At 56.2% G+C, this 13,482-nt stretch overlaps 1 protein-coding gene across 1 annotated transcript in view; it reads right to left on the reverse strand.

The window, feature by feature from the left end:
• PPL (periplakin) overlaps positions 1 to 13,482 on the reverse strand; it is a 28,025-nt gene that overhangs the window by 11,944 nt on the left and 2,599 nt on the right. The window contains exons 2-10 of the mRNA XM_072878294.1: positions 6,227 to 6,326; positions 5,489 to 5,643; positions 4,824 to 4,944; positions 3,751 to 3,876; positions 3,421 to 3,462; positions 3,133 to 3,294; positions 2,564 to 2,671; positions 1,936 to 2,031; positions 776 to 898 (exon numbers count right to left, since the gene is read on the reverse strand). Coding sequence (XP_072734395.1) covers positions 776 to 898; positions 1,936 to 2,031; positions 2,564 to 2,671; positions 3,133 to 3,294; positions 3,421 to 3,462; positions 3,751 to 3,876; positions 4,824 to 4,944; positions 5,489 to 5,643; positions 6,227 to 6,326 — 1,033 coding nt within the window. The remainder of the gene's footprint in view (positions 1 to 775; positions 899 to 1,935; positions 2,032 to 2,563; positions 2,672 to 3,132; positions 3,295 to 3,420; positions 3,463 to 3,750; positions 3,877 to 4,823; positions 4,945 to 5,488; positions 5,644 to 6,226; positions 6,327 to 13,482) is intronic.

The following is a 13,482-nucleotide window of genomic DNA, read 5'->3' on the forward strand; positions in this document are numbered from 1 at the left end:
TATGCTGGTGAAAACAGCTCCTGGGTCCTGCTCTGCAGCCGTTGTGTTCCTGCACTCTCCTGCCTATTTTTGCAGCCAGGCTGAGGACTGGGACCGTGCCCGTGAGTTGCCATGCCTTGGCACTAGCCACGGGGCAGTAATAGGCATTCCCTGGATCCACATCTTCCTGTCTGCATGTTGATGGATAGCCCCATTCCCAGCTATTAGCTCTAATTAGAGCCCTGTGAAAAGGCTCTCCATCAGTTGCTCTATTTCTAGCTGTGCAGGTGGGTATCCCACGACGCTGAGTGGGATGGAGCACGCAGGAGGAGAGGGATGGCTCTCAGGAAGAGCTATCACCTGTCCCAGGACACGTGCATCATCTGGGCCTGCTGCAGCACGCTTGGGCTGGGCCAGTGGCTCAGCTCAGTACAGCCCTTCCCAAGTGGGCAATCTCGCATCCCTGCTCTCAGCAGCACAGCAAGTTCCACAGCCTCCTCTGGCAGCAGGTCTAATTATGCTCCCACCCTTAATGAGCGCTAACTCAATGAGAGAACAAATAAAAACCAACCCAGTGAGCAATTCCGTTGCTATGGGAGAGGCAATCTCTAGCTAGAGGGGAAGGAAGAGTCGGGTGAAGGCCAGGCAAAGGGAGGCAGCAGCATGGTCTTGCTGCTCGCCATGCTGAAAGCTGGGCTAGATGCCTGCTCTGGCAGGGATGTCCCTCCATCGCTGTCGTAGGGACAGTGGCTCCTGCTGCTGCCTCCCCTTGGGTCCTGCCTGCACCAATACTCACATCCAGCTCCCGGAGGAGAGACTCGAGCTGGTATCTGTCCTTGAACTCTGGGCTGAATTTTTGGTCCAGGTCTGTATCCACCTTCTTCAAGAGCTCCTGGGCATCCTTAGTGTCTTTCTGAAACTGCAGAAAGGCAAAGTCTCTTGTGAGAGAGGGTCCTGCTGAAACATGAAGCAGACCCACTGCAGCACCCACTTCGCGCTGCCTAGAGCAGGGACAGCCACCAGGAGCTATGATGGGCATCTGAGCACTCAGTAGTGCATGGAGAAAGGTGAGGAATCGCTACTTCCCGTGCTTGGGACAGCAAAGCTAGGGGAAAGACAACCAGGAGAAGCTTATTCCGTGGTCTTCTCATGCAGAGTTGTTAAATCGCACCTTTCCCCGCCCTCAATTTTGTTTCACTTGGACAGCATCACAACGGTGCGTGGTGTCTCTGTTGCCAGTGCCAAGGAGAAGGCAGAGCCAAGCCCTGCCACACATAAACCACCCCCTGGGGCAGTTATTCTGGCAGGTACCCACAAAAGGCACTGCCTGGGCTGGGCACCAGGGTTCAGCTTTGGCAACAGACTCATCACGTCGTCAACACGCCCAGGCTGTGGGAAAGGAATCCAGCCTGACCTGCTCCCCTGCAGAACCTCCCTGGCTGTCGGATGCAGTTTATCCGGCAGACATCTGTCTGCTGAGCTCAGCTGGGGCGCTGAGCCCTTGTGCAGGGCTCCCTGGGGGGCCAACTCTGGTTTCTGCAGGTGTAATTTCCCCACTCGGACCTGTTCTGCTTCCGAGAGGAGCATGCAAGGTCTCCTCATGCCTCGTTTTGGGGGTGAGGTACCCCTGCGAGCTATCTCTGCTGTCCTGCGGACAAGGATGCCGACATTGGACTGTGGCTCTCAAACCTTGGCAGTGGAGCAGATGCTTTCTGCAAGTTATGCTTTGGCTGAGCAATTACTGCGTTTGGTGCTTGAGCAATTATGACTTGTGTTATCAGCTCAAAGTGGTCCTCCTAGCCTTAAAAGCCCTGTAGACTAGAGGACTAAATCTTTTCTACCCTGTTTCCAGAGCAGCGGGAGCTTGTATGTTTGCTGGGGTCTCCTGCAACCCAGCACCTGCTCTCTGGGCTGTGCAGAGCAAACAGTGCCTCACTGCCCCTGGGGATCTGGTACCTTGTGGAAGTCCTCCATGAACTTCAGGTGGCTCTCCTCGCAGATCAGCAGGTTGAGGTACTCCTTCCAGTCAGCATGCACTGCCTCGATGTGAGCCTGCGACACAGGGGTGGGAGGCAGACGTTAGCAGGACGCCCCGTGCTAGGGGTGAGCCTGGGCTGCCCACCAGAAAGTACCCATTTCCCTCTTGAGCAAACAACTCCTTGGCTGCCTGTGAAGCCACCCAGATGCTCTCAGGTCAAAGCTCGGATGGGAATACTGGAGAGCTAGTCCAAAGCTGGGATGCTCCAATGGGAGCGTGGGGACAGGTGGAAGGAGGTGGCAAATCCTGTGGTCTTAGGTCCATCTTCCCATCAAAGGTGGAACTTGCCACCATAATTTATCCTTTGTAGGCAGGCACAGAGTAATCACCACAGGGACGAGGAAGACAGAAAGAGCTACTTAGGTTTATCTCAGCTCCTCCGATGGTGTTTACACACTTGCAGGTGGAAGAGACTTTTTCCCACTTGGCATCCCGGGAAGTAAAGTCGAGTCGTGTTGGCACCAGGTCCCACACTGGAGAAGGGCTGGGCCAGTCCCCCAAGCTCTAGAGCAAGTAGGGAAGCTGGAGTCCATCCCTGATGCTCACCTCGATGGCGTTCTTCCCAGGGTGATTCTGGGCAAGCAGCTGATCTCCATCTGCATGCAGCTTGTTGATGGCCTCCTCCTTCTCCTCCAGCTTCCGGTGGATGAAGTTCTAGATGGAGAGAGGCAAGATACTGATCCCCACGCAAAGAGAGGTGACCATGGCTGTGTCCTGTGACTGAGCTACTCTGAAAGGACCTGAACAGCCACAAGACAGAAAGCATGATGTTCCCCTACTGCAGCTCTCGCTTTTCCTTCCCTTGCAGATGTTGCTAAAGATGCGACTCTTGCCAAGTGAATGCTGAGATAAGGGAGAGGAGAATGAGGAAGCTCCTGAGCTTCCTCATTGCTTTATTTCTAGCAAGAGGTAAGGATTAACCTTACTATCCATATGCTGTCATCTGTACATCTCAAAGTGCTCCATGATGGAGTGGGAGAAACTGAGGCACAGCGGAAGGGACATTTCCTGCCCCCATCCAACCCCCAGCCTACTCCCCTGGCTCCGTGCCCACCTCCCTTGCTGCAAAGCACCCAGCCGGCATGGGGCCAGGCAGCACACAAGTGCGCACAGACCTCGTACTGACGGCGCCGGCTAGGGTAGTCCAGGTTGTGGTCGCTCCAGTCGTAATGGGTCCTGTCCTTCGCCTGCTGATCCAGCCAGTAGAGCTTGTTGGTGCAGCGCTGCATGTAGTCCTGCAGGGAATTCAGATCCTGCTGCCGCTGCTGGGACCCGGCCTGGGAAGGGTCAGAGGGAGAGCTTAGCCCAAAGCTGCTCTTATGGGTCCCGTGGGGGTGCCTGGCCACCTCAGCAAGGGACCCCTGCAAAAGGGCTCTGCCCCCAGGATCTTGGAGGTCTCTTACCAACAGCTTCTGGTATTTGGCTTGGAAGTCGCTCGTGTATTCCTGGTAACAGGGGAGAAGCAAGGCAAGAGTTAGGAGCATGTCTCTGGAGAGTGGTGGTCTCGTGGGGGCTTGATGATGGAGGGGGATGTGGGGTTTATTGGATTTGCCTCATTGTACAGCTAGAGATGGTGTACGATGCTCAGCTCCGAGGTTAGGCATGGATCTGGGCAACCACCCAACCTGGTCCAGGCTGTAGGAGCTTGGATGGTGGGATGCCCTCGCCTTCATCAGTGGCTTGGGATGGGGCTGACCCTGTGGGGCAGCAGGGAGAGGGGCAGGAGAGCTGACCTTGTTGCTTTCCTTGGCCATGTGTGGGCCGATGGCCATGACCTCGTTGTGGAAGATGATGTGCTCTTCTACTTGGCTGTTGACCAGCGGCAGGTCGGTCCCAAAGCCCTTGCTGCTTAACACATCCTGCAGCACACAGGAGTTTAGGTTAGCGATGGGGGAACGGGACGCAGAGCGGCTAAGACCTGGGAAACTCTTCTTGGAGGTGGACACGGAGCTGGGCTTGGATGGGCTTTGGTGTTGGGAGCCTGTGGGTGAAGGCAGCCATGCCAGATGGTGACCGTGGGAAGGCCAGTTTGGGGGTTTTAACCCTTTTCTGGCTGAAAGAGTGTAGTGCTGGGATAAAATGATGAGGAAGGGCCACAGAGTAGAGCCCAAAGCAGGTGGTGACTGGGGATGGCAAGCCAAGGACCCAAGAGGAGAGGCTGAGGCTGGTTCAGCCTCAGCAGGAGGAAGCTTTGTGGGGGGGACCCAACAGCATCCTTCCCGTAACTACGGGGAAGTTGTTGAGTAAACGGAGCCAGGTTCTGCAGGGTGGTGTGTGGTAGGAAGATGAGAGATGACAGGCGTAAATTTAAACGGGGGAAGTGCAGACTGGGTATAAGGAGAAGCTTTTCCACTCTTAGGACAGTGAGGCATTGGAGCACGTTGCCTGGAGAGGGAGCGCGGTCTCCATCCTTGGATGGAGAAGGGCAGAGGTTTGCCCAAGCTCACCCAAGAGGTCAATGGCCAGGCTAAGCCTTAGGAGCCCATCCCCTGAAGGCCAGGCTGGCACACTCCCCCGTGGCCCCCCGATCCTCCAGAGCTTTTCCTCACTTAGCCCGGCTGCTGCCAGTGGTTCTGCTTCAAGCACCAAATCCTGGTGCCACAGCAGCTGGCCTTGTCCCATCACCTCTGCACCCTCCCCTGCCACCCAGCACCCCACCTCCTTCCCATGCTGTTTGCTGCTCCCAGTATCAAGCAGCCAAGAACGTTTCCAGGAGCCTGTTTCTCCATGGGGAGATGCATGAGGTCCTGCCTGTCCCCAGCTGGTGCTGCTGGCCAGGCAGCAGCACTGATGGTCCCCTTGGTACCTGTTTCTCCTCGATCACTGTTGACCAGTTGACCTGGGGCTCAATACGCTGCAGGGGGAAGTTGTAGATCTGCTCGTGTTTCGTGCGCAAGTTTGACACTCGTTCCTTCAGCTGCCGGATGCTGCGGGAAGGGAAGGACAAGGGTGGGATGCAGGATGTGGGCATGGGCCGGCATTAGCATTGGTAGCTGCAGGTGATCCTCTCCCAGCCCCCCTATGGAGCGGGGGGGCCTGTCCTTAGGGGACCTCGGAGAGCCCAGCGCTGCCAGGCGGGCTGGCAGCAGCCGCGTTGTGCAATCGGCTGGGGAGGGGAGAGGGCAAAGGCTCCTGCACACCCGTCCTCTGCCAAGGGCTGCTCAGCTCATCCGCCAGCTCAGGGCAGGCTGGCACTGGGGGAGAGCATCGGCTGCCCATATGCTGGGCAGTCACCACCCCACCATGCTTCGAGCAGAGCTTTATACACGGCCATCAGCAGGCGTGCAGCCGTTCTCGCTCCACACCTGCCCGCGGATGGCTGCGGGTTATGTACCTTAACGCGAGCTGGGCTGCGGAGGAGCCTGCGGTGCCTCCCCCAGCTGCAGGCAGGAGCGGAGCAGAGCCCCTGGAGAAGCGTCCTCCCCCCCTGCAAGGCTGTGGGGACAGGTTTCCCCCTGCCCTGGTACTCACTCTTCTGTGATCATGTCACCCTGGGGGTGCTTCATGTGCCGGGCGATCGCTGCATCCCCATCCAGCACGTAGAGCAGCTTCTCAGACTCGGTGAGTTTCTGAGCCGTCAGGTCCTTGTACTGCGCTAGCTGGCATGCCTTGATCTTGTGCAAGTCCTGGGCAGGCAGAGAGCGGGGAGGAAGGGTCACCAGGGGAAAATAAGCGGTATCCAAGAGGTCGTCCCACCACGCTGCCCCTGGGCACCAGAGATGGGCAGGAGCTCTGCTGTCTCCTGTCCTCCCAGGGGTGTATTTTGCTTCCCCCTCGCCTGTGTTAGCCCCGAGGAAGGGCTGTGGCTGGGGGGCTGCGTCGCCTCGGGATGCATCATACCCTTTGGGAAGAGGAGGATGGTTCAGGCCCCTTCTCCTCCATCCTAGCTGCCTGCTGGGATGCACGTCCAGGGATGCACATCCCTGCTCTGCACAGTGCTACCCAGCCCTGGGTAGGGAAGAATTTTGGGGCCCCATTGCCTGTTACACCCTCCCACCTTCTTCCCACAAGGCGGGGGAACCCATGCATCCCTCCGTTATGGATCATCGCAGCCCAGGTACCGGCCGCAGGGCAGGGCAGCCGCACGCATGTGCCATAGGAGTGGAGACGAGACGAGACCGCAGCGAAGGGAAGGGCTGTGGCAGGAGGGAGCAGGGGGGACAGGGCTGCTCGGAGGAGCCCGTGTGCGTGGGGCCACGGCTTGCTTACATTTTGCATTCGGGAGTCGGTCTCCACAATGTTTTTCTCCACCTGGTCGGCATTTTTCTGCAGGCGCTCTATGAGCTCAGTCAGCTCTTTGCTGGAGATGCTGGGGAGAAAGAGGAGGAGAAAGAGGGGGACTCATCACCCCACAAACACGGCCACAGCCCTAAGCTGCTGCTGGGGGCTGCCCTCGGGGTGCTGTGACCCCGGGGGGTGGCCAGGGGCCAGCTGAGCCTGCCAGGCACTGCAGCTGTGGGTGACTCACTGCTGCCTTTCTAACACTTTCCAAAATACTTGGCTGCTCTGCCAGGAGGGGGGCGGCGGGTGGGGACGTAGTATTTCCCGCACGGTGGAAATGGGGGCGATGCCGTAGGCGAGCCCGAGCCTCCCGTGGCTTCGGAGCAAGAAAGAAAAGAGCTGTTTGCAGGGGACAGGGAGAGAGGGGGGTCCTGCGTGGAAATGGGGGACCCGAGCAGCAGAGAGGACCTGGACCCCACGCATGCAGGCGAGACGGCCCATTTGAAGCTGTTGCATGCAGGCTGCTGCCCGTGCCCTGGGCAGCCCCTGCCCGCAGCCCTGTGTGCACCCCACGTTGGGCGCAGCCCTGCCTTGGAGCCCCTGCTGTGCCCCTCCATGCCATGGTCAGGGCTGCCTTGCTCTGCAAGGAGTTATTCACAATTTAAACCAAATAAAGGGATGGGACAGCACACATTGCATCTATCTTTCAGTGCTTTGTCTCTTGCTAGGCACTGTTTTTTGCTCCCAGGGTGACACTGGTCCAAGCCTCTCCATTTGCAGCCAGGCTGGCAGGGTGCAGGGCCAGCCCAAATATTCACAGCCCCACTGCAGGGACGGCTGAGCTACAGCAGAGTCCGAACAACCCATGACGCAGCTTTTGCATTGCCGGGGTTATTTTAAACATTTCAGGGGTTATTTTAAACATTTCATCTTCTTGCTGTCACTTGGGCTGCAAGAAGAGGTTGCAGCGTGCCAGGGCTGGCTCCAGAGGACCGTGTGCCAGGCTGCGTGCCAGGCAATGCCCGCAGCCTCCGGCTGCGGCTCTGCAGACCGGAGGCCGAACGCAGGGTGTGCTCCTCGACAGTCCCTGCAGCTGGAGGGTTCCTAGAGCCAAGGCTGGGGCTCGTGTCCCAGCTGTGCTGCTTTGCCATGAGGGTTTAAGCCAAGGGTTGGCTCACCCCCAATCCCAACCACCTATAGAGTGGGGATAATGAGCCTCAATGACCTCGTTATGTGGTGGTAGAAATAATCTTTATATGGCCCTTGGAAGTGTTAATTGCTGTTATAGCTGCTAGTAGATGAATTGTGTGTCTCCTGCAAAGGCTGAAGGGCAGTGGGGCAGGCTGGGGAGAGCAGAGTTGGCTGGTGGAGCACCAGCATCCCAGTCGTGCTTGCTTGTGGTGTGGAGGGCTCCTGTAGCAGCTCCTCATCCCCAGGTAGACAGCCTCATCCAGTAGCTTTGTGAGCTCAGCTCTGAGGGGTTCTGCAGCACCTACATCCATCACAGGGCAGATTTTGACCATGTAAGCTTCTCCAGGACAGCAGGAACCATGTCCTCCCATCTTCCGCAGAGAGGTGGGCCAAAGCTGAGAGTGGAAATGGCCTGTTGACCAAGGCAGTCCTCTTCCAGGGCTTTGCAGTGGCTTCCCTGGACACGTGCTAGTGCTCAACTACCAGCAGGTAAGAGCAGTACGTGGTGGCCTCGTCAGCCCTGTGCACCTTGGGGGACCACACGCAGTCTCCAGCGGGGACGTCTCAGCTTGCTGCCTTTCCAGTGTGGGCACTGGGGGAAAAAGCTTGGCAAGCTCAGGTCTGGCCAGCCTCCTTCCTGGCACTGCTGCTGAGCTTCAGGACACGTTCCTGCCTGCCACGCGTGCTATCGCTTTCAGTGCAGCAGAACAAAATAAAAACCCAGCTCTGGGCTTGTTCCTCCTTACCTCGAACCCTGCCCCGGGCTGCAGGAGCCTTGTAGCATCTGACAGCTCCACAAAAGTTCATGCTTCCCTGGGAAGTTCTGGCGTGGGCAGGATTTACACTGATTTTTTTCTTTTTATAGAAGCTGGATCATCAGGATGGTACTTGGCATGGCTGGTGGTTTGTGGCTGTCGCTGCTGCTGCTGCCTGCCTGGCACCTCCTGATGAGCACAGGGATTGCCGTAATTACGGGCTCTCTCGCATCAGCAGAAACAAACTGAGCGGGCATTTCCGAGCGGAGGAGCAAATGAAGGGGTTGTTGCGAGTCATGCAGCTGGTTGCAATAATTGCAAGGATGAGCCTCGCTTTCTGTTCAGTAGTTACAGCTGGAGGGTGCAGGGGTGCACTGGGAGATGGATGTGGGTGGCTGGATCCTGCTGTGACGGTAGAAGCAGCTCTTCAAAATCCACTTGGGGGTTTCTTCTAATCCACATTCTCCCATGTAAACCAGGGAAAACGTCAGATGAAATCAGTGGAGAGAAGCTGGTTTGGAGCTGGGCAACTAAAATGTGCTGCATGCGTTTGTGTGTCTTCAGATGATGGTTACTCAGAGCTGGCATCTCCTGCATCCTGAGAAAGCTTGCAACCACCAAGGAGCCTTCCTCACCTCTCACTGATGAACTGGAGGCCACCTGAGCTTTGAGGGCAGGAGAGGGTGATTGTCCAGGTGGGAGCTTGGGATGCTTTGCTGCGATAGCCAGGAGCCAAACCAGGACTGAGCAGAGCTCGGGAAGAGCTGGCAGGGCTTGCCGGCTTGTCTCCATGCTCCCTCCCTTGGTCTTGGTGTTTTCCAGCAAGCCCATGCATCAATCTTCAGGGTTTCAGAGGATCTATAGTATGGATGGAAAAGCCATCCCAAACAGCAGAAGAGGTTTGGGGCTTTTCTAGTTCTGGTTTTAATTGAAGCTTCTAAATTTTACGGGGGAAATAAAATTAAGCCAGGGATTGTTTGGGATCCAAGGCAATGCTGCGTTTCAGCCATGGCTTCCCAAGCTGTTGCTGCTGATCTGGTCTAGCAGAGCTGAGCCTGGAGCCTCTGTGCTTGCTTTGCACCAGCAAAACTGATCTCAGGTGCCGGGAACTGGCGAGTGCAATGCCCAGGCCCTGACCCTCTTACTCAGGTACCGGCTTTGCCGGGAGCATCCTCCGTGGCCACGCTGCTGCTGCTGGAACAGCGGGGCCGGTTCAGGATGAGGATGATGTGTCTGGGCGAGGATGTTCCCCTTGTCCCCTTCTCCCCACTCTTCCCCCGGGTCTGAGCCATGAGCTCTAATCACCCCCGTTAATCACCCTGCCACCGAGCTGGGGCTGCCTGCGCTGGGGGAATAGGGAGGGCAGAGGATGGTGTTTCCCTGTGTCGGAGAAGACGGTTTGCCTGGTAATCCAGAAACTACTGCTTTGATGTGCAGTATCTGGGTGACCAGGGAAAAGAAAATGCAGAGCTTGCTTGGAGCAAGCAAGGACATGCTCGGTTATAATGTGGGCATGGCTCTGCTGCTCAGCCTCGGCTTTCCTGGTGCACGCAAGAAGAGCTGTTTGCTCTCTCCACCTCTGCAGTTTATGCGAGAGTCACCGGCAGAGCCTGGTGACTGTCACCAGCTGAGGTTTTGGTGCAGGGCAATCGAATAAAAACCTCCCCTGGGAGCTGGATCTCAAAACAGCCGCCGCAGTGTCGGGGGAGCTGCTGTGCCGCTCCATCCTGCGCTGAGCACGGCACGGGACCGCAAACGGGGAGTTGGTGTGTGCTCCAGCTCACCCCCACTGCTGCTGGAAATGCAGGAATAATAAGTGTGCAGAAATAAGAGAGATCCTCTGTGCCACATAATCAATCAACTTGGACATTACTGATATGAGATAATCAGCCCTATTAATAATCTGCCTGCCCCCCCATAGCTGGGTCTGTGTAAATAAAACAAGGACAAGCGTGGTCCCTGCGTCCATCTGGACGTCAAGCAAGGTGCCGGAGGGATTGGCTGGGAAAGCTGAGGCCTGTCTGAAATGTCCGTGCCAGGGGGTGGAAGAAGTCAGCTTCCCCATGCCCTTCATCTGCTGAGAGGAGGAAGATGCAGGAGAAGCACAAGGTGATGGGCGAAGCGGTGAGGAATCCTTGGTCGGCCGGTGGGTGGGATTTGCAGGAGACGGCTCTTTCAGGAAGCTGCTGGGAAGAGCCACGGGTGCATCTGGGCTTTGGAGCAGAGCAGCTGGCAGGGTAAGGCAAAGGGCTGCCGGGGCCAAAAAACAGGCAGGAGGGATGGCTGGAGCATAGAGTGGCACTGGGGAGGGAGAAGGGCAGGATTTGGCCATAGCCCAGCTGGGAGGGGCAGCACACGTGAGACTGAGCAGAGGCAGGAGCAAAGGTGCCCAGGGCATGGCCCTTGCGAGGCCCCGGCAGAGGGAAGGGAAATGCAAAGCTTTTCTGCTAAAATAGATAAGTCTTTGTTTGAAAGATGGGGGGGGAGCCTGGAAAAACTGGCTTTGCCATTTCTGGAGAACTTTAATATTTTCTTATCATGAAGGAAAAAATTATATCACTCATGAAAAGCTGTGCTCGGCAGAAGCGTTATTTCTTTTCAATGCTGCCTTGAGCAGCTGTAGCATTGCCTGGCTGGCGTGAAGGACCTGAGATTATTCTCGTGAGGAATGGGAGGGTTTTTTGGGTTTCTCCCAACTGGGGAGCCGGGAGGAGGCAGCCGCTCTGTGGCAGACTTCACTTCAGCCATGTACCACAACTGTGACCTCAGGTGATGTTCTGTTTCTTTGGGGTTTGGGTTTTTTGGGTTGTTTGGTTTTTTTGAAGAGGTTCTCAAAAGACAGATGTGATGATAATTATTGTGATGTGGAAACTTTGCTGCTAAAAATGGGACTTTTTTTTTTCTATTCCTACTTTTTTTCTCCCTTCCCATTAGGTTGCATCTTCACTGATAAGAGCACTTTTTGGAGCAAACTTCCCTGAGGTCGGCATCTCCGGGATGTCCACAGGTTTGCACCCTGGCTTTGTGCTTGCAGGCAGGTGGTAGGAAATCCCTTTGATTTCTCTGTCTCCTTTTTTCCCAAACAAGGAGGCTATTTCACTAATCCCCTCAAGTGAGGATGTTCAAATAGATACTCCTGGAGTTTTTACTGCTTCAGCTGACCGCGGTCCCTGGGAAAGCTCCTGCTGGGAGCTTGTCCCATGAATCAGATACTTGCTGGGAGGGTTAATGGAAAGGGCTCTGCCCTGCTCTGTCCCCCGGCTCCACAGGTGGGACCGTTCAGCCAGGGACAAGTGAGTCGGTTGAGGATGGGGTCCGAGCTCAGATCCTGGTCCCGCTTACCGCATCCCACTACTGGGATGCACGGATGGTGCATCAGGCAGTGACCGCCTACTGCTGCTCTCAATTCCATCTCCATTTCATTTCCATTTATACAGATTTCATAAAAAACATACCCATGTGAGCACTGCTGCTGGAGACCGGACTTCAGGAGGGACTTAAAGTGCACGAATCCTCCAGAAGGCCACAGAACAGAACTATAAATTTCCTTAAAGCTCCCTGAGCTGCAGCTACCACTGCATAGTATTCCCTTGTGCCGATTATAACGATGCTGGAGTGAAACTGTGGCAGAGCAGAGGACACAAGGGCTGGGCTACGGCTAGTGTAATTCAGGTTTGGGAGAGATTAAGATCTGGCTCAAAACTCTGGAGCAGCGTGCCATCAAGCTACCCACGTTAGGGCGTAGCTGGACAGCAGGGTTGCTGTGCTTAGTCCAGCTCGTTTCAATTATATTTATCTTCCCTCATACTAATGGTGATATATTATTGTAATGTGCATGGAAATTAAAGCAGAAATAGGCCAGGCAATGGTGAGGCTTTCCGCTCTAAATACAGAGCAGCTCCCCTGACTCACCTGCTGTCTGGTCCTTTGTGCTGACTCCAGCCCTACCAAACAGCCTCCAGAAATGGGTGCCAGCCCTGCAGGCAGAGCCCTCCCTGCTTCTGCCCCAGCTGCCTGCACCCCCTCTTAGATGGGGTCTGGGTCTCCTGACACCATTAAGGGTCTCCAGGGCTGGGAGCCCTCCTAGATGGATGCTCTCACCAGGGGACCCCAAGGATGAACATCTTTCCTGCTGGCAGGAGGGCGAGTTTCAGCAGCGACTTCTCAAGGCTGAGCTGTGGTTTTTACCTCCCGAGCCTGGACTTTCTAAGAGAGAAACCAACCTCCTGTTTTCTAAGCACGGCAAGTGTTTGCTGAAGATAACGGGGAAGGAGGGTGATGTTTCCCCCCCCCACTACGTCCCTATTCAAGGCTTCTGCCTTCTCTTCTGGGGACACATACATACATCTATGATGTGCTAACAACACAGTAGTCATGGCCAGTCCCAGCTGAATCCCAGGGCCTTATGCTACTGGGATGGGGTGAGCAAGAAGAGCACGGAAGCAACCAAGTCCAAGACACAAAAGAAATGTCGTCGTCATCATCTACGTTCCCCAGACAAGGTAGGGAGATGCCCACGCACCTACTGATGTGCCCGGGGCTGGACAGGGCTGGCTGCTGAGCCTGGAGACCACAAGCCCAGCCAGAGGTGCAGCAGATATTCCTAAGGAGAGACTTGGACCCTTGTCCTGCTAATTTGTGCATCTGAAAAACAAAACCATGGGGAATGCCTGTTGAGGAGCATCACCTGCACACTGGGGGCGAAGTAACGGCTGGTGCTCTGCAAGGCGTTAGGAGGTGGATGGATGGAGATGGGGTCCAGGGTGCTCAGCTCAGAGCATCGCCGTGGTTTTCCAGCAGGCAAGCCGCGGCACAGCCTGTGGCACGCTCCAAGACTCAACTGGTGTTGCTGAGAACGGACGAGTCGCAGCAGGCCAGAGGACCCGGCACCGTGTCATCTTCAAACTGTCGCGGTTTTTGCAGGATTTAATGCCGCTCTTGTTCTTTCCCCGCCATTGCCCTACTGGAGCTTCAAAGCCGGCTGGCTTTCCTTCTTACTAATGCTAGCATGGGGCCGACCGGCCTCGAGATGTGGAGGCGGTTGCCGCAAATGGCTCCTTCCTTGTTTGGAGAGGGGTTTGGCTCCTGTGGGGAGCTGCATCCCTGGCATGGCAGCAGGGATGGAGCGGGGAAACCCATCCCTGCCCCCCCTGGGTCCCGGGCAGGCTGCGGGCAGCTCAGGGACAGGCAGGGAAGCTGCTTGAAGCCAGTACGCTTCAAGGTGCTTTGGATGGGAGGCTGAAGGGCCAATTTGGGGCTGGGGAAGGGTGGCTGTCTGCACCCAGGGGGACAGAGTGT

The sequence above is a fragment of the Ciconia boyciana genome, chromosome 13, assembly GCF_034638445.1.
Source record: "Ciconia boyciana chromosome 13, ASM3463844v1, whole genome shotgun sequence".
In the NCBI taxonomy this organism is placed as follows: Eukaryota; Metazoa; Chordata; class Aves; order Ciconiiformes; family Ciconiidae; genus Ciconia; species Ciconia boyciana.